Source organism: Neolamprologus brichardi, chromosome 12 (assembly GCF_056152115.1).
Source record: "Neolamprologus brichardi isolate AB-2024 chromosome 12, ASM5615211v1, whole genome shotgun sequence".
In the NCBI taxonomy this organism is placed as follows: domain Eukaryota; kingdom Metazoa; phylum Chordata; class Actinopteri; order Cichliformes; family Cichlidae; genus Neolamprologus; species Neolamprologus brichardi.
This window is the reverse complement of record NC_142115.1, coordinates 22,171,376-22,192,761: the sequence shown is the minus strand read 5'-3', so window position 1 is coordinate 22,192,761 and position 21,386 is coordinate 22,171,376. Positions and strand designations below refer to the sequence as shown.

Here is a 21,386-nt window from a genome sequence, read left to right as displayed (position 1 = left end):
CAATCTCAAGAGAGGGCCGGATAAAGAAAAGGTATTTCCACGGCAACGGTGAGGGAGGAAAAGATAGAGAGTTAGGGGAGGCCGTGATTATGCCGGTGGAGGAGGAGGAAACGCGGAAAGCAGGCTAAGAGGAGATACCTATGGGTGATCCATTAAAGCTAAACCGGCACTGTCAACAAATAGGGAGAGGCAGCGAGAGAGGAAGGAAGAAAGGGCGCCTGTGGAGGAGAATGGAATGAAAAGAAAAAACAAAAAGGTGATGAGGAGGTAAGGGAGGCTACGAGAGGGACAGTGTGATTTAGAATTTTATATGGTCTGGCCACAATTAGGGAAAGAAAGATGAGGGGGAGAGGAAAGAGACTGGGTGGTAAATGAGTAGAAAAGGGAGTGGAGGACCAGTTGGTGAAGATATACAGTGGTAATCCATTAGGCCCAACAATTTGGAAAACATAAGAGAAATAAAAATCATGAGAGGAATGCATGGGAAGAGACGAGGCAAAGAGAAAAAGGGTAAAAGCAAAAGCATATTTCTCCTTAAATCAAAAACTGACAACAAAAAAAGGGAAAAACAAAGGTATTTAAATGTGCATGAGTGTATAAAATCCACCAGTAATTCCTCCCAGCGCTAGCTTTCCTAACCTATCTCTCTAAGCAAAAGAAGAAACAGACATTACATACAGTGGATAGAGTACCACGATGGAGGATTGATGGATGGGTTGCTCTTTTGAGACTCAGTGCAGATGGTTGGCGAATAAATGGGAAAAAGATGTGCAAAAAGTGAAGGAAGCAGAAGAGAAGGTCAGTGACTTGAAAGTGCAGTTCAAAAATGAAGGAGAAGCACATAAGAACATAGAATTTGTAACATTACAACTATTTTGGAAGCCAAAAAATATATATATCCACCAGGAATGTGAGTGTGCAAAGCTTGAACCTTGAATTTTGCAAACACAGGTAGGTCATTAGTGGAAATGTACTATATCTAGTAGCTGCAATTGAAACAAACAAAAGAAAAAAGAATTCAAAAATTTTACACAGCCGAATCAGGAGAAAACTACTCCAAGACCTCTTAGGAAAAGAAAATGTATGGGACCTGTGATAGCAGTAATAGCAGTTGAAGGCAAGGCGGAAATTCAGAGATGACAGTTTTGGGTGAGAGTGTTAGGGGATGGAAAGCTGAAACGAGACCCTGGGCTCAAATCATTAGACGGAGAGGCAAGACGAAAAACATCCAAATCCACTCAACAGCTCAGACACCGTCAAGGGAACATTTCCCCAAACAGATGCTGACCTAGTAACAGCTGGAATCAGAATCAAAACCTCCAAAAATCTAAAGTTCAAAAGGTAACAATTTAACTTGCCATAGAGGAACTGAAAGTTAGGAAATTAAAAACGATTAGAGTCGTTCTCTCCTGCGTTTCAATACCAGATGCTGTACTTTTTGTTCCTGTCTCATCTGCAAAACCAGAATGCCACCAGGAAATATAATTCTGGAGCGACACAGCACACACTTTTATAGCAGCTATGTGAAATATGGTGACACAGATTCAAGCTGTCATAATATGCAAGAACACAACTGCCTGACTGCTTGACCGCAGTTGCATGGTCGACGCCTTCATTTATTTATTTAAACAGCTGGGTGTTCCTCACAGATTGATGGATTCTCCTTCATATTTGAAACAATTATTTAAATAGAAAAACAGATAATCACACTCATACGTTGATAAAATGGAAAAAAAAAAATAGCTACATTTTGTTTACCACAACAAACGTTTCACAGAAGAGCAGTTGCATTGGTTGAGATTACAGAGGTTTCTCAAGTCTTTAAAGGCAGTGTAGCATCTAACCGACTTTTCTGGTTGCTGTGAGTCACTGCTCAACTGATTGACAGGTTGCTAAATTATAGAACAGCCCCGTGCATGGTTATGGGTCAGTGCAGCAAAAGTGTCGAAGCTCTCTGTAGCTGTGTCTCTACTGCTTTATATCTCTGGACAGTGATGTATTTTGCTTCTCCCCCCCTTTACTAAGTACTTCAGCATCACTAATGGGAACAACAGAAGACGAAAGAGTGGGGAAAGGAAGCAAGATGCAGAGAGGGAGAGACACGGAGAAAGAAATATAGATGACATAAATACTAGGGGAAATGTACATTCCAAACTTATTTATGCACTTTAGTGTACACCTGTAGTGTCTGACTCAGACGTTAACTCCTCAAGCTCTTTTATACTCAGGCGGGTGAGCAGTTCATAGTCTTAGAAGGTGGATGGCTGCATGGTTAAGGTAGTATTTAAAAGTGACAAACTAAAAGTTGAAGATGTATTTAATTAGGAAAACCGAGGTTTTTAACTCTTAACATTGTATCGTTTGGCTTTTAATAGTTGCACATACCGAAAGCAGGTACCTAACAAAGGGAGTCTAGGTAGATATATAAAAAAGAAATGTGTGTGGATGTGTACACAGGCAGTACATGTTACAAGTGGGAAGCTAACCCTTTTCATACTTTTACAGCAAAGTGTTTGTATGCGGATGTCAAAGCTGATTCACTGTGCAGTGTAGGAGTACTGATGACACTCTATAATCATTAAAGCATGAAGAGGCTCTGAGCTGATTGGGGGCATGCTAATCCTTTTTAATTGACTCTCCAGCTCTCCAGTGTTATTAAAACCACCAAGTAACAAAATCAGCTTTGTTTTATTAGCCTGGTCAGCTGAGCAATTAGAGGCCTTTCCATTATTTGTGTTGGATTTTGTTGATGGATGCGTAGAGTAGGAAAATGGCGTATTTGCCTGGCTGCCTTTGTCTGGAAAAAATTCAATATTAAATACAATGACCATTTTTAATTACATACAGATTTCATACATACACAGTTTAATAGAGGTAATGAATGTATTTGACTTCAATGCCAGAGATTTATCATCATTTCTTTCAGTTTGCAATGACTAATGTTGGCTTTCTAAAAACCTTGACAATATTTTTTTCTACAAACAGCCACTAGAATGTTACCTTTTAATTGATAATGCATGAACACACAATTGACTTAGCAAAGTGTTGACTCATTCCATGCACATTTGCCAAAGTTATAAGAACAGATGGATATAATATTGTTCCTATGAAGACAAATGAGTCTAGCCATTGAAAATAACATTTTAGAAGAATAATAAGGTTTGTCAATACTCCATCTTTGAAGGTACATTTTTCCAAAAGCTGTCATTCAAAATGAAGCAGTGATTTTAATCTAAAAACAAGGAGCAGATGTTATTATGGGGAACAGTTTTTTTTCTTTATGGGATCCTGAAGAAGCATAGAAGCACTCTTTCTCTAAGGGCAGGAATCTGGCACCTTCTTCTGACACCAGGAAACCATGGATTATGCCAAAAGCGTCTTGGCATAGTGTTTGATTAGTTAATGTGTGAGAAGTTTCATGGTTAATAAAGTTGAGAAAAAATGTATTTATATTTGATTTAACACCATTAAACATACAAATAGTATTAAAGGGTCGCTGCAGTAATGTTTTAGACAATCAGAGAGCTTCAGATCATGAATCTTTGCAAATGATATTTTCTTATAATGATTACACAGTCATCATCTAATGATAATTGGTATTTCATGAGAAGATGAATTTATAATACATAAAAAAAGGAAAACATATGAAGTGCGCTGACAATGACCCCCTTTAGTAACTCACAAGACTACTTAACTGAATAGTTATGCAAGTAAAAAGCAATTAATTGGTAGCAATTATTTAAAGCCGTGGCTTATTAAGTGTTTTCCAGCTTAAGTCCCAACTGAGGAATTTACCGTCCCAATTGCTCTTGTAGTTAAGTACATACAATTATCTGACAACTTTTCCAAGCAGCAAGACTGAGAAGTATTTTTAGGTCCTAAATGATTTCATGTTCATTAAATATTTATGGAAATGACTAGAACCCTTTTGTCGATGTTATGGATTCATGTGAGCAACTTTACAAGTGTAAAAGTTTTCTGTGGTCTTGAAAACTTACAAGGTCTAACAACTTATAAAACTTGACAGAACAGAAGAGAGTTTTGTTACTTGACACCGTTGCACCCCGTGTCAAAACTGTGTGTTCATTCATCCATGACAACACTGTCAAGGATTGCCGAGGGCAGCATGGGTAGCTGTCTGACAATGCAGTACACTCTAGACTGTCATGCTACCATCAATCCACAGCTTTGTCTCGAACTATGTCAAGAAAGACAGGCTGCATGAGGAAGACTGAGAGACTGTGATAGTGACAGAGAGAGACAAAGTGAACAGAGAGTACAAGAGAGTCAACAAAAGCTGTTGGAAGCATTAAAGAGACAAAAACAGAGATTCAGACAGAATAACAAAAGTGGCAGACACTGACAAAACAGCAAGGCATAATAGCAAAATAACAGAGATGAGAAACCAGAGATGGGAAAATCTTAGAGATAAGTAAATGAATCAAAAATAGTCACGAATTATTATTATTTTTTAATGAGTTTACTGTTAGCTAAAGCGTTTGGAGAGGTAAAGAAATAAGAGAGGTGGTTTTCCTATTCTGAGATATGTGGAGGGATCTACACAAAAGCCTTCATTATGTCCTCTCCTCAACCTTTGGTACCATACATACAAGACCCATATTCAAAAAGACTCAAACCTCAGACCACATGGAGCTAAAACTACATTGCTGGCCCACATACTTCCTGTACTCTCTAAGGGGGGAGAAAAAGATGCAGGTTAAGTTGTCAAAAGCAAAATATAGAGTTGCTGTACCTAATGAGAAGCTTGACTATTTGAATGTTGATTGATAGTTTCCGTAAATGGCCCAGATGACGGACGAATATACTGTAAATGCTTATAGTTACAGTACAGTCACTCTGAGAGCTGAAAGAGCGTAAGTCTAAACGTTGTGCAAAAAAAGCCAAGATAAACATTGTGGTTTCGTATTTTTATAAAACAGTTCCAGTCACAATCTGGCGACAGTCCGTGTACTCGGAAATGAGCTCAAACGCAGGAAAAGGAAGAAAAGCTGAAAGAATGTTTTCAAAAAAAACAAAACAATTTGTTTGCAGTACATTTTGTGAAGAAAATGCTGTATATTAGCATCTCAAGGTCTAGTTAGAACCAGCGATTGGAACCAAATGGAAATGAACTGAGAAAACAAGCCAGAGATAAACTAATTTTAAAACTGCATAAAAGCAGAGAGTAGTCAACAGAATAGCACAGAGGGAGTCTGATAAGCGATGCTGAGGTTTAGCAATGGAAAAGTCACATTTTTCCTCAGTTCTGCACAGTCTGCTGGCTTTGGAGTGGGATCTGACTAACGCCTGCATTTACTGACACAGCTTATCGCTGGATGAGCAGCCTCCCAAGGCTCCAAATCACAGCTTACACTGGATGTATATATTCTCTTTTCTGTGAGTGTGGATGTGTATTCAGTTGTGACATTAAAAAAAAAAACCAAAATACAAAGTGGTTATAAAAGACTTGTAGACCTATATAGACTTATTGTGCTATACACTCAGTTAAGGAGCATAACAGATAAAACATATTATGTATGTCTATGTGTATTTTCTTCCATTTGTCCATTCACGTGTAAGAATCCATACATCATTAGATGATGATCATAATCCCTCTCGGCATTACCAACATCCAACTACATTACATGGACCGCCAAAACAAGACGAATGGTGCTCTTGCTCATTTTCCCCATTTAGATATTACTGCGCAATGATAGATCATCACAGCAGCATTTTAATAATCTTAACACCCTTTCAATAATTCACCTAGGTAGTCAGAATATAAAAAAAAAAACGATTGCTGACTAATCTGAGGATTACGGTGATGATTTCTGACAGAGGTTGAGGATCAAGGTAAAATGTGATGGGAGATGAGCCATGGGGCTTACTATGCTAGCTCAAAGAGGATTAAGGTAAGGATCTATTGGGGAGGCAGCATTACATAAATTGTTTTTGTGCACAACAAAACACGCACACAGAGGCACGCACACAGTCTGTCATGCACACGTGTTTCCCCAGAGAACAGCCACAATGAAAATGACTTTCATTGTTCTGGTATAGTGGTCAGGTCATTTTTTCTTCTTCTTTTTTTTTAATCTAAGGAAATGTCATGTTCATCCAATGCTATTAATCAAAAAATACACAAGTAAAAAGTGCCAGTCATGTCTGCTTTTATTTCACTATCACATATTACAGCATGAATCGCTGTATAAATTCATTTTCATGGACAATCTGATGCAAGAAGCAGGGATATTTTACTGATAAATTCATTTTTAGACTTAGTCATAGCTTACAAAGAGTTGATCTTGCACCATTTAGCTAACAGAGGCCCCAGAATGACATCAAGAAAGCAAAAGGAATTTAAGAGATCTTCCACCTCTGGACAGGATAAGAGCATGTCTTATTTCACACTGTCACCTTCTCTGTCCATTTAAACGCACTCTGCCAACACCACAGCTATAACCTCGGGAAAGATTCTGCTAGTAAACGTCATCATGTGACACGTTAACAATGGCCACTGCGGGGCCCGAAATGGACTTGTGTCTGTGTACAGTACGAGTGTGAGAATGAGGTAGCCATAAGCATTTTGGCCACACCACGCCACTGATGCCTTCTGACAGATAAGTCTGCTGTGATTTGCGTCACAAAGTTACACACCATGCACGCATACACACACACACACACACGCACAGACGGGTTATTGCACAGCTGCATGTCTAGAGTTATTCCACATTGGTTAACGCAGCAAGTCCTTCACAAAAAAAAAAAAAGACATTGACGGTCATTGCAAAAGAAGTTAGGAACCAGATGCCTGTGTGTTTGTGTGCATTTTGTGTGTGTGTGTGTGTGTGTGTGTGTGTGTGTGTGTGTGTGTGTGTGTGTGTGTGTGTGTGTGTGTGTATGCATAAATGTGTGTGAAAGCTTTGCCTCCTGGTTTCACACAAACACATCTGTATACCACGAATGTCCCAGCTACCTCTCGGGAAGGAGTAGGTTATGCCTGAAGGTAAAACGTCTCCTTTCTGTTGCTGGCTGTGATAAGGTAAAACAACAACCTGGGCGATGCCAGCTGTCTGTGTATTTTGCTCAAGGACACTTTAGTAGGGAGAACTTTGGCATGATATGGAGCTTGAATTCAAATGTCATGGAAGAGGGTAAATAATGCCCCACGATGCCATAGTGAACAGTAAACAAATAAACAAGGTAATGGAATATATGCTTGATGTAAATGCAGCACAATATTTTATTTAATAAAATCTCAGTGAAAATTTAAATTGACAACTTTATTCATAAATTATTTTCTGCAAGGTAAAAAGTTACACCCACAAATGCAGAGGTAGGTGGTAAGCCATTATCCCTGTGAATAGCTCTGACTTATTTAGGGTGCAGATTGAGTGGTTAAGAATGTGATGGGAATTTGACAAGGCTCCAAAAGCATATACAGTTACTGTCTGACGTGTGTGTGTGTGTGTTTGTGTGCACATGTGTATGTGTGTGTGTGTGTTAGGGATGGACACATGGAGGGCCTGTCACCACACACTGATGTGTTTATTTCACTGCAGCTGGGGTAATCACTCACACTGAGACAGACGCGGACAGGCAAACACACAAATATTCACACACACACTAATTCATATCCCCACCTGCTATGTGCAGTCAACTGGCTTTGCCTGGCCTTTGGGGTCACTCCAACCCTTTCATGTTTCAAGACAACGACCTCTGCGAAAAACCTTTGTATGAACCACTCAGTGCCTCAGGTTTTTATTTGAAATAGCTGCTTAATTTCACCAGCAAGAAACTTTGCTGATGACTCCACGCTCTAGTTTTAGATACAGAAAAATGTGAATTACACTGGAAGCGCTTTTCATTGAACCTTGTGCTGCACCTGTTACGATTTTCCTGAATTTACTGTCTGTGTCCGTAAAGCCTTTCCTGTTGAACTGCTGAACCCTCCTCGCTGATTCCAGTAGCTTTCCATCAGCTTTTAAAGGCTTTCTATCACAGTCTAAAGAGATTTAGATGTGTCTCAAGGAATCACAATGCTTCAAATGGGAGCTTTAGAGTGAAAGAGAGGAGAAAAAAACATGTAGAGGAGACTAACTGTTGACAAGAGCAGTACTGTCAGAGAAATGTGAAAAGGTTGTAATAGCGCAGCGGCGTACAGACATTTTCTTTCCACTCTCGGATTAGGTTGACCCTGACCTCTCAAGGCTAGCCGTCAGGCAGCAGTTAAAATGATCACTGGCTAATCTCTTTCTTAGTATATGTCCCATAATATTTTGTGTGTGTGTGTGCATTCCAATGCTGTATCTGCACACATATTTGTCCTAATGTTTAGGTAACTCTCTATATACTCATGTACTGACTTGATGAATATTAATGTAAAATTTGAGTTTATTTTGAGCGGGGGGAGGTCAAGGAGTCGGGTCCTGCATGTTGACAGCCGTGCAATACCAGCTGGGCGTTAAAATGTGGCTGTCACGTAACCCCGTCGCACTGACAACTTTACAGCAGTTGTCAACTTATATTAAAACATTTTTAGAGAGGTCACAGGACATCAGTAACAAGAACTGTCACTTAAAGGGAAAAAAATGCGGATGTATGTATATAAGAATTGGACAGGCGAAAGGGGACAAGGTGAATGTGAATGGCAAAGAGGATACGAACAAAGACGAATAGAAAGTCAGAACAGATAAAAAAGAGAAAAAAAAGAAAGTCGGGGCTACAACCTGAGGTCATCAGCAGGTTTTAAACCTAAATCCTTCTAATCAGCTTCAGCAGACAGGGGAGACAGACCAATCCATTTGCTCCAAGATCCCATTATGACAGCCGAAAAAAGAATGGGAAAAGGTAGCAAATTGAACACAGTGGAAAAATTGCTTCAAGAGTCCACGTGTGTGTATTGTGTGTGTGTGGCCATGAGATTTATGAGTGTATGCCTCTGTGCATGAATGTGTTGTGTTAGGTGTCAAAAGATAAAATGTGCTATGAGATGCAGATAAGGTAGGGCTACTCGTGTGTCATTAGAGATGAGATTGGTTACCAAGAAGAAAGATGTCAATGTTAATGTGGTGGTGTTGCTGTCAGCTACAATGAATGGAAAGGGCCTTCATGTTTGAATGTCCTCTGTGGTTCATACTGTTAAAGTGACAACTCAACAAATTTATTTTCTTGATTTCCCTCAAACGAAGAATTACTCATTTCTAGGAGCAGAAGAATACGATCACTCTGTTTTTTTTTCTTTCTTCCATACCACTCATTTCTCTATCATTATCTCTCTTGACACCCGTCCTTCATCTCTGCCTTTCTGCCACACTCTCCCTCACTTTGTATGCTGGTCTGTCTAAGTGCCTCCCTCACTCCCTCTCCTTCAGTTTCTCTCTCAGGGGAGCTGTGTACTTAGCTGCAATTGAAAACGACTATCAAACCCCAAGGATTGAAACCTGATTCAGAGACTCCTTATCCTGTACAACAGCCTTCTCCGAGTGCCGTGCTCCTCTTCCCCAGTGACCAACTAAATGAAATTATGTATTTATCCATTGAGGTGGGAACACAGCCAGATGAAACCAGGGAAGCAAAGAATGATGTGAATTGTAAATGGTGTTCTCCACTGTAGTTACAGCGCTACGGTAGTGGAAGTGACATGTGTGGCTCTTCCAAAGTGGGTGTTTACTGTGTGACACGTTTGATGAGTGAATAAATTACACATGTGCTGACAATATCCTCGAGTCTCACAATATTATCTCACATAGTAAAGGCAAGTAAGAGTATGTGTGTGTTAGCAATACATGTATTCATAGAATAGCTGGTCTTGAGCACAGCAAGTGTTAAAGATCGTGTAATTTATTTGTTGTTTACTGAATCTGAATTTACTTTGGTCCAGGTTTCACTTCTATATACATTATACAGAACTGTGCAAAAGTCGTGAGTCATCCTCCATTGAAAGTTGGGAACTTCAGGAATAGTTCTCTGGAATTCATGAAGGACATTCAAAAGCTTTTCGTTGGGTGTTGGCAGTGTTTTGTTTGCTGTCTGATCCTACACTGCCTTAGTAATGTCGAGGTCCAGGCTTTGAGAGAAAGCCAAGAAAACTACTGATAAAAAAGCCTGTATTGTATCTGTGCAAATAAAGGAATTCAGGCCATTTTCAGTGTTTTTTTTCCCGCAGAACTCAAGTGCAGTAAAAGAACGTGCAATAAAAATGCAAATGTACAGGAATACAGACTAAACCTTTGTATTCACTGGAGTTTTTTCACATCCTGTACTCAAATTGGCTCTCTGGGGACACTTAACTCTCAGCTTAAACTTTAGGTTTTGGGATTATTGTTACCTCAGCGTACCGGAAACTTGTCAGTTAAACTAGGATTTAGGCCGTTCTCCTGATTTCCCCTGTGGCAATTCAACATGATAACACAAAACAATATCTTATAAAAACATGTCGGATGACAAACACCAAATCATTTAATACTAAACGCTGCTTATTCACCATGCCAGTTGCAATGGAAGACATTTACAAATGAAAGCTATCTTGACCCCTGCTTCGTTTTGGAGATATTGAATCTTATAAATTTAGGCTTCGTAATAGTAAAAATATATCAATTTAACAAAATGTGCCAAAAAGGCACAAGAAATTTTTATTCAGCACAGCCTTCAACCACCGACTGCAGACTGTGAAGGAGCACGCGCACCCATCAAACCACTCAGTTCTGCTGTCTGTCGTTCAAAGTTCCAGGCAATTTCAAAAAGTGTCACATAAGTAATAACTGACTTTTCGGTGGCACTTTAAAGTTATTTCCACTTGATGATTTCTATTTTTATACCTTTTTACATCTATTGTTGTCTTCATTCTGTCATCCCCTCTCTTCAGTCACTTCCTTGTTCTGCTCTAGCAGTCCTCCTAATCTCACATCTTACTTAACAGTCACTTCAGGTGGAAGTTAGCGATAACGCTGCACATACCTCAGCAGCTGGGATGCCCTCTGGAGGGCGACACTGTAACAGAACTTCCTGCTCCAGAGATACTTCTTTTCCCAGGGGTTCTTGTTCAAATGACTTCTTCAGGTCTGGGGAGAGAAACAAGAAACTTAATGCCTAGGGGCAAATTATAATGTCAACCAGACATCATGCGAGGCCATCTGGCAAAAAAGCCTCCTCTGATTCAGCAGTTAGGGAGACCATTTTAGCGATAATGCTCTGTCAGTGTAAAGCAGGGACATTACCTAATTTTGACTTAACAATGACACAGTAATTATGAAGGTGGGGGTGTATGAAGACAGCAAACATCAGCTGACTTCTCACACTCTTCAGTCCACAACAAGAAAAAACACTTAGTTACCTTAGTTTGCACAAGGATGCACAAAGCTAACCACACACGCAACAAGTACAGCCACTGCTCCAAATACTTTCAAACGCTTTAGCTTCACACATTAAACCCAGTCTGCAATGCACAGTGTTTAACCTTGCTTTCCTCCCATACAGATTTCTGAAAGCTGAGGAATCTCCAACAGGCCAAAGACAATAAATGATTCAAGCTAATGGTTCACATGCCATTATAAATGACAGCATTACAAAGCAGCATGGAATGTGCTGCTGGTTCTTTCACTGAATGTTTCAGAAATGAATGTGCCGTTTTCATTTTGAAGAAAGAAAAAACCCAAAAAGCTCAGAGTAGACGACTTTAGGACAATGAACCAGAACAACAGAACTGTGGCAAAGGGGATGGTAGAGAAAATGCATCCTTTACATTAAACATTAAAAACACTAAAAGTTTATGTTTGATCTTTTTTATGGTCTCGTACTTATTACAGTGAGTTACACAATTTTATGAACTTTCAGACAATCTCACTGCTCTGGGAAACCTCTAACACCAGTTTTTCTATATTGGTCTGTGTGTGTGTGTGTGTGTTTTTTTTTTTAAATTGAACATTGCCCTCTAATTCGTTTCATGTATTGGAAGTACAGTTTGCCTTTCAGCTCACCTCCCTAGTCTGCTGCCTTATGATATACTGCAATCGTGTATCCCTTTCCCGAAGTTGAGCTCAACACATGTAAAAATAATTAGCCTGCCACAGAAAACGGCTCATAAAGGCACGCTGTAACACGAGATAGATGGCAGCATTGCAGGACTTAGCAGGTCACTTTATTTATGGTGCTGATCAAATGCAGTGGATTTCTCCATACGAATGTATGGAGTTGGTGTGGGAGTATGAGGCAAGAGACCACTAATTTTTTCATCTAGTTTTCTGGATGTACAGTAACTTCTAAAGTGTGTAATATGGCAACATCAATGCGCTTTTTTTCTCCTGCAAATTACTTTTTAATTAAAGTACTTACATTTACATCTCTTTAGTGCAAATAAAAGCAAGATTTGTAACCGGATGATAGTCTAAATAATTTAAATAATTCAGAGTGATGGATTATTTTGTTGCATACCTTAAGAAAATGGAGTGAGAAATGTAATGTCGGTGTTTTAATAATATTTTAAATACTACTAATATGGCTTAATTTAGCTGTGGCAAGCTGGTAAAAACCTTTTCTTTAACTTTCAAAAGTTTGAGAGTCACTTTGTTGGTTGGGGGAAAAAGACTGTTAATATGTCCTCTGCCCTTAGGTTTTTAAAACCATACAGAGAACTTTCATAGGACAGAGCAGTGTGTGTGTGCGTGCGTGCGTGCGTGTGTGTCCATGTTGTATGTACGTCTATGTGTGTTAACCTTGAATACTTTTGCTTTCCTGGTTCCCAGGTGTACTCTTAATCACCTTATCCGTCAGCAGTGGTACACCATTTGTGGACACACACAGCCACACACTAGACAGGACATTTTTTAATGCTGAACCAATCGACTCTGAGTCACTCTCTGGGTATTTCATCAGAGCATTCACCTTACAGTGGCTAAAAAGACATGGAAGGTGGAGGAGTGAAAGAGAAGGCAAAATGGGAGGGGGAGAAAGGGAAGGTGGAAGTTGGGATGGCAGGTGGGAGCTGAAAGATGAGAGCCAAAAAAGTTGGCAGCAATAGCAAGACCGTCTCTTTTTTTAAACACCAAAACCATCTGCTTGGTCTGAAGTCTTTTTCATGTCCACGGTGCCTTAATTAACTTATCCAATAAAAATGAAAACACCCTGTATCATCTTCATTTGTCTCCTTTATTTCTCACAAAATCAGCAATCCAGCAATCCTCCTTATCATCAGTCCAACGTTGACTATGTCTCTGTTCTCATGACTCAAACATGTCTTTAAAAGAAAATGAATGTACAATTCTAACAAACTTGAACGTCCACATTTGGTATGACCACTTTTATTCTTCAACTGAGCCTGAGGAAAGCTTTCATGTAATTTATTGAAGTACAGTCTTCAGGAATAGTTCTCCAGGCTTCTTGAAGGACATTAAAAGCTCTTTTCTAGATGGTGGATGCCTTTTGTTCCATTCTCTGTCAAGATGATCATACACTGCTTCAATAATGTTGAGGTCTGGGCTCTGGTGAGGCCAATTCATGACTGACTCTATTCCACTGTGTGCTTTTCTATCCAGGTATGCTTTCAGTGCAGTGGCACTGTGTTTTGGGATCATTGTCATGCTGAAAAATGGAGCTGTTGCCAATCAGACACTTTCCAGATGGTACTGCATGGTGGATCAAAAGCTAACCAAACTTTTTTGTGTTCAAAGTTCCACCAATTTGGACAAGATCCCCAGTACGACTGATTTTCAGTGCAGTTCTTCAGCCTTTTTTCTTTGTTTCTCTTCTTGAACCCCATCCTTCCATTTCTGATGAGCCTTCAGCAAATACTAGATCAACACAACTGAAGGGCCGGATACATCGCCCAGGTCCTGTGGCAGGTCAGTCATTCAAGTCCAAATATATGAACAAGGCATTAGCGGTGAACATGCTATTACTCCGATGTACACTAATATAGGTAGTAACCTATAACTATGCGATTTTATGATATCCCAACCACACAGTGAGGTTTACTTTCATGTGATATGAATCAAATCAGATTTCATGCTTAGAGTCATATCAGTGAAGAGAGTTATGTGAGGACACAGAGTATTGTTGGGGCTGAATGATAACTTCACAATACAGTCAAGTCCCTGTGGGGGATGACAGCCTGAACAGAGCATGATGGTTCATTATGGGAGTAATCACCCAAAGCTTTAGCCCTAAATCCACCACATGGCTACCCACACAACACAGACACACACGTAGAGGAACAAATAGTGAAAGACAAAGAAAGACAGAGGCACAGAGATACTATGGCAAATAATAGACACTGGAGACAAGGACAAACAAGCTGGCACAGCACACACGCAGACAGGACAGCAGCACACATGGTATGATGTTCACAGTGGTGCAAATAATATACTTTTATACGTGCCTTCAAATGTGCAAAATAAATAAGTAAATAAAACTACTGTAGACATAAGAAGAAAAAAGGGGAAGTGGATTGAGGCATGAGACACTTCTTTTATGCCAGGCAATTCCAGGAACAATTTCCTAGTCTTAATTAGTAAGGGAGATGGTGAAATGAGGAGTTGGCTGTGAGTTGATTTCCATAAAGATTGAGAATGAAATTAAAGCAGATTAAAGCAAACTGCTTGGGGGATGAATAGACATACACACACATTTACACACATTGATGACTTATGGCTGAAAATTGTCACCAGTTTGGTAGCAAGAGCACATGTTTATTTGAAAGGTGGGTTTTTTCTTTGTTTGTTTTTTTAATTTAATGATTTTTTTGCCTTGGTTTTTTTTTAAGTGTCTGTGACATTGCGTCTGTGACACTGGGGGCCACAGATGTGTGTTGCTGTGCACACACGTGCCCAAGGAAAATTACTGCATGCACAAAACAGAAGGTATCGCTGAATCATTTCACTGAACCCAGTTCACTCCCAAACTGCAAATAACACTATCCAGCTTCATAAATATAACAAAACCATGGATACATTCTTGAGAGACCTTTTTAGATTTACAGCAGAGTTGAGAAGCAGAGACCTTGTGCACTGTTCTTCATTGGGAACGCTCTTATATGTACGGTAAAAGAGTGTCAGCATTTATTCAAAAATGACCTCTTCATGCATAAACTCCTCGTTGCCTTTCTCCTCATCTCCCTCTCCTCGAGTCCATCATCGCCCCCTCCTTTCCTCTCCCTCTGAAACTTCTTCTTCCATTGCTCAAGTAAGACTGTTATTATGTTTGTGGTTAGTTTGTTGCCTCAGGCACCTCTACATAAGCACATTCAGAGCAATTATCTAGAATGGGTGTCTTTGCCTGTAAACTACCAATGCCAAATCATATTGGTTTCCCCTGATGCAGCTGCTCAAGCAATAAAGAGCAATGTGAGATTCTTGGGAAAAAAGGAGGAAAGGAGTCTCCTTCGCTTTCACAGAGGATAATTTGTGCATCCACATCCTTCACAATTGATTGTAATTTAAAAAAAAAAGAAGAAAGAAGACCTGTGGCTTACAAGAAAAGCAAATTGATGCAGATGATACAAGAAGAAGATATCATTTAATAAACATCAGAAAAATGGGATATAAATGGATCTGAAATTAAAACGTTAAATGATAACCATCCACTTAAGCCATGGCTGTGGTGAAAAGAAATTACATTTGTTCTCTTGTTATTATAACAAAGATGTTTTTTTTGTGGATTTGTACTTTTAAAGTCTTATCTACATTTCAGTTGCAGATAACTGCAATGCAAATTATTTAAAGTTTATGATATCCACATTGTGCTTTTTACACATCTTTTGGGATGCAGGCAGCCCAATTTTCATTCTGCCTAGTTAAAATATAATTATAGATATACTCAGTTCAATTATTTTGCATTTGTAATGACTGTAATGTGGGAAGCAGGAGGGACCAGTGGCTTAGTAAGTAATTCATCCCTCCATCAGTCAGTTTCCTTAGCTGCTCATCCAGCTTAGAGTCAAGAGGGCAAAGTGATCCATCCACCCACTTAACTGCTTATCCACGTAATCCATTTTATCAATTTATTCGAACATCTTTTTTACTTTCTAAATATTAATATTAGGGTTAAATGCTACATTGTGTGTAAATCGACTCTAAAATAACGGCTTTGCTGAAAACAGTATTTGACAAACACAAGTCCAAAACACTGTAAATTTCCAATCTAACCTCAGAGGTACTGTAGTTCATGTATCGTGTGTAGACAAGAGCAGAGACTTCCAAAAAATATTTAACAGTTGATAACAAAAGCCATCTATCACTGTCTAACATGGGCTAACTTCAAACAGATCAGTGAACCACAGGACACAAAGAAGAGTGCCAAAGAGGAAGAACAAGCCACAGCCTGCAGAGCTTTGAAAGCTATAGCAAGCAGTCATTGTAACGCACTATACAGTTACCATGTCATTAGATTATTCTGTCTTGGCATGGAGTCAAATCAATCAAACTATTGAAACTATTTTCATAAACAAAACACACACACACACACACACACACACACACACACACACACACACACACACACACATACACACAGCAGCAGCAGCAGCAGCATAATTGGCCAGTAGTTTCTAATAGAATGCTGATTGGTCTTAAATGTACACACGCATAGCTTAAAGTTTGTCAGGATTAATTCTTTTGCGATCATGCTTTAATTGAGCAGCACTTTTCTGCATTTTCTCCTGTTAATCTTTGTTATTGTTCTGATTGTAAAAAATCTTTCTGCTTTAAAAAAACAGTGCAGTTAGACAGAGAAACAAATTGATTATGATTTCATTACGATTGAGTGAACTAAAAACGACCCGAGAGCAGATTAAAAAGGACTATGTGGTGGAAAAATTAACCATTGCTCAGACAGGTGAGCAAAATTAAATTTGCATTACTGATTGAAATACACAAATCGGCATCTTGCCATTCAACAACATAGGACTGCACATGTTTGGGGTGATGCCACTGCTGAGTATTGTTTTTAACATTACAGTCATTGCTAATATTATAAATACTAGTTAATTTGTACAAGACTGATAAAGATGAATACATGTTTTTGTCAGATTTAATCAGATATATGGCCATGCTGAAGTTGTCTGAGGTTTGCTGTGTGATATGTTGTTTACAGTGATGCTGCAAAAAGAATATGTAAAGAAACGTTGAATAGCAGAACATGTTTTCCACCTTACAATAAAACCATCATCATATACTTTTTCCATTACACCTTACCCTTAAACATGTAGTGGCATTTCCTAATCATATATACTAATTAATTACATTTTTATAAGAGCAGTTTTCATCGTTGGTTCTTCGAGCATTTGATAAAGTCAAAGACTCCTTAAAACTCTGAACTCTTATACAAAAGTCCTGATAAACCAATAAAACTCCAAAATATTTTAGAAGTGAAAGACATGTGACCTTGAGTGGCACAGTCATTTTCAGAGTGGTTATACAGGGAGTCATTTTCTCTAAGTGACTTTAGAGAGTCTCTTTCCACTCAGACCAGTTCTTTCACTCAATGCTCCACCCTGTCATTTCGACACTTCACAACCTGTGATCAGCTCCAGACACCAGACAAGGTCTTTCCATCCACAGTCAGGTTTCGAACAAGTAAACAACTCAGCTCGCTGACATAGCAACAGCACTTCCTCTGTGTTTCCATTTTGTATAATGACGCATTAACACAAAAAACAAGATCAAAGGTTGAGTGCTACCTCAGGTCAGAGACAATATGTTGTGGGGACAAACTGAGTGTAACCGTTCATCTGTTCTGTGGTTAGGATTTTTTAAGTTTCATATTTTTATATTAAGTGGAATATATTGTGAAGATATTTTTTAACACATTAAAAATCTGCATCATTCTAAGAATCAGTTCACTTTTCACACACATAAGAGTTCAACTGTTGTTTCGTATGTAGCCTACAATATAAAGCACATGGAAGTGGCAGTGAACTGAATGGCATTGTAGTGTACTTTGAACTTTAACTAGTCTCTGGTGATCCTAATGCTAAAAACATTTTTTTTAAAGTTCAGGTTTTATAAGAGTTTATTTTTGCAACACATTTTGTTTTGCTTTAACCTTTGACTTTTGTTGTTTGTGAGACCTATGTGAAACTTCCTGCCTCCCTTTAAATTGTCCCCCTTTTCCCCTTCTAAAAAGAAATGTTGTTGGCGAATATAACAGAACAAAACAGTAACTATATAGTATTACGTTGCGTGAGACATATGTAATTTTCCCCATAAATGAAACTTTAAAAGGTGACTTGAGTGAACGAGCGAGTTCTGTTGCAAGTAAATCAACACCACGGCTTACCATTATAACACATAAGCGCACCCTGGAGCAGTATTTGACATCTGGGAAAAAGCTCTGTGGCTTAGAGCGGTGGTGAAACACCATAACCACACTCCTACACACACACGCACACACACTGTGGATTCCTAGTACAAAAATGTTTATTCAGTGTTTGCAAACATCATGAAGTCACTTTCAGAGCCAGCAACCAATATCCTCCTGATGATATCACCAAGAAAGAACCGAGGAACAGAGCACTGAGGGTTTTCCACTGGAAAGTTATTTCAGGGTGACTGTGGATGGATGTATAGCAGAAATATGTATAAGACAGTGTGTTTTTGCTATATGCATTACTCGAACTGCTACTGTAAGCATGCCATTTTATACTCAAAAAGGTCAAATGAGAAACTGCAATTGTGGCTGCTGCTGCTGAACGCATACATCCAAACCACTGCAGTGATTTCCCTTTGCTGAGGTGGGGAATGATTGTGTGTAATGCTATAAGCTACAGTAGAGACAGGTTTAAGCCTATGTGAGTGTAGAAACTATATAAAAATGCTTGCACACAAAAAGAAAAACAAAAAAAAACAAAAAATCACTGTTGAGACTTGTTTTTTCTTAGTCCAATTTAACCACGATTGAAGGAAAACCTAAATACATGCAGCTGAGACATTTGCATCATAAACAAAACAGACGAAATTCACTAACAGGCATTTTCCAGTTGACACAAGTAGCTGCCTGTGCTCCTGTGCCCCTGAGTGTCTGGACTCCTGATTGCTATGCAAACACTTGTCTCCGTGGAAGGTGGCAGAACAAATTGCCATCATCTGAAATTTGTGTGCGCATGCAGCTGTGTGCAGGGCTGTGTGTACGTGTCGCATGTGTGTGACCTTGACATATTGCTAAGATATTGAAGGAGAAAGGCTTGACCTGATAGCCACAGGGCCAGAGATCATGACTGCCATTGCATGCACATTTATGCGCATGTATGTGTCGACATTCCCCTTACCCCCGTGTACCTGGCTGCGATGCTGTGAATGACTCATTTACTATGTGAATATATGTGTTTGCCTCCATGTGCTTTATAAACCACAAAATAAGCTAAAGTGGTCTGCTACAAAAGTCCAATAAAACTGTCAGATATTAAATATCACTGTGCGTGTGTGACAGATTTAGAGTCACAACACTTATTGCCATTATCCTGCTACAAACTGCATATTTTGTTAGTGCCTCGGAGTGTTACATCTGTACTTATTAAAAAGCTTGGAGATGCTGGAGAATGACACAGTTTAAAGCAAGAGAAGGAGAGAGAGAGAGAGCGCTGATGACAGAATTAAACAATAAGCTCATGAAGAGCGCACTCTCAATAAGCAATAAGAAATAACAGGGGAGAAAACAATGGGGAAGAAAATGAGTAGGAAGGTGAAAGCAGGAGAGAAATGCTGAATTGCTTTTGCATGGTGCAGTGGAAAAAAAAGACACTTTGCTCAGCAAGCTCTAGCTGCCAGGAAGCATTTTAATCACAACAGTAGATCCAAATAGGAGCCGAAAAGCAGGGTAGGTCAGGAGGTTGGGTCGATTTGAAGTAAAAGGTTATCACAAAAGGGGGCTCGGTGTAATCAGATCTGGTTAAGGGAAAAGTCACTGTTAGAACTGAGAGAGAGAAAGTGAAGGACGGTGGGACAGATAAAGTCAGAAGGAAAATATGCCAGTACGTGGAGAAAATAAATGCATAAAAAAAGAGATATGAAGAGAAATTAATAAAATGAAAGACTACCAGGATTTAGTACAGAAGATTATTTTTTTCTTCTTTGATATTTGTTGAACCTTCAAAGCGTTTTAAAGGCATCATCCCTCACCATCCCTCCACCTAACCTCCAGCAAGTCTCACAGTCGAGCAGTTATAAAGTTTTACCTACTTATGAAGAAGTTCGCTGACAAAATGGCGAAAGAAAAGATCTGGAAAGAGCTAGTTTGCTTTTGCTAAATTAGTGTGAAGATTTATGATTTAGCGCAGATCGCTGACAGCCACGAAAGGACTGGTTAGACAATATAAAACATTGTATGTTAAATATAGCAAATATTGGTAACTTTTCTGTTGTTTTATTTATTTATTTTAACTTTGATGTGATGTAATGCAATTTCATAAACCACTTTTTTACAGCATTAATAATTAATTAATGAATCTGAACCCAAAACAAGTTGGATGAAAAACTCAAATCAAGAGATGTGATAATGTCACAGTGCATGCTAAATGATGCTACTGAATGATAAACAATACTGTAAATGGGTTGTGATGCATTCTCATTCTTGCGTACAGTTTATGCATGTAAAATCGATGCCAAGTACCTTGTTGATAAGCTAAGTCACTCAGCAATACAGCAGTGTCTGCAGTTATGTGTTTTCCTCTGCGAGTCTCAGAAGCCTGTAAACATAAACTTGTATTCATCTGTCTCTTAGTATGTATCAGCCCAAACATTAGCCAAAAATGGCACATTACCCAGATTTCACTGCACCCCAAGGAGGGCCCACTCCATTCGAGAATGTTATTAGCAGAGCTTAGAAGGATATTTCTGACTGTGTCACTAACTCTCTGCTGAGAGAAAAACATCCTCATCTGATGAAACATTGCAGAGAGTAGTGATGCTGTTATGAATTAAAACGGTCTTTACAGCTGACGAGCCAAATTAACGAAGGAATGTACTGCTGCCACAATACTGTGTGATCATACACTGTTGAACTCCAGAGTATTTGCTCTTATGTAAAATTCAAAACCACAACCTTAAGAGTTCTAGTAAAAAAAAAAAATGCAAGTACACCATTAAAGTATTTTCTTAAAAACTAGCATCCTTCTCAGCGTGGACTGCATGCCCCTTTTGATTTCTGTAGACGTGTTCTGACATTGTAAATGTTCTTTTTAAGCTTCTCTTTACTGGAGGGGTTATGTTGGTCCACCTTTATCTTTAAAATACCCCAAAGGTGTTACATTAGATTCAGGTTAAGGACCCTACCTTGCCAGGTCATAGTTTTCAGTTTTTATTCCTTTTCAGAAGCTCTTTTTGGTAGCGTGTCAGCCCTCTACAACCTCGAATAAGTGGTTAAGAAAATGAATAGGCTTTTGCATTATTATCACACTG

General features: G+C 39.0%; 1 protein-coding gene across 2 annotated transcripts in view; it reads right to left on the bottom strand.

Moving 5' to 3' along the window:
* unc5ca (unc-5 netrin receptor Ca) overlaps positions 1-21,386 on the bottom strand; it is a 189,250-nt gene that overhangs the window by 58,737 nt on the left and 109,127 nt on the right. For both annotated transcript variants that reach the window (XM_006789724.3, XM_006789723.3), the window contains exon 4: positions 10,960-11,063. In XM_006789724.3, the coding sequence (XP_006789787.1) occupies positions 10,960-11,063 (104 nt within the window). The remainder of the gene's footprint in view (positions 1-10,959; positions 11,064-21,386) is intronic.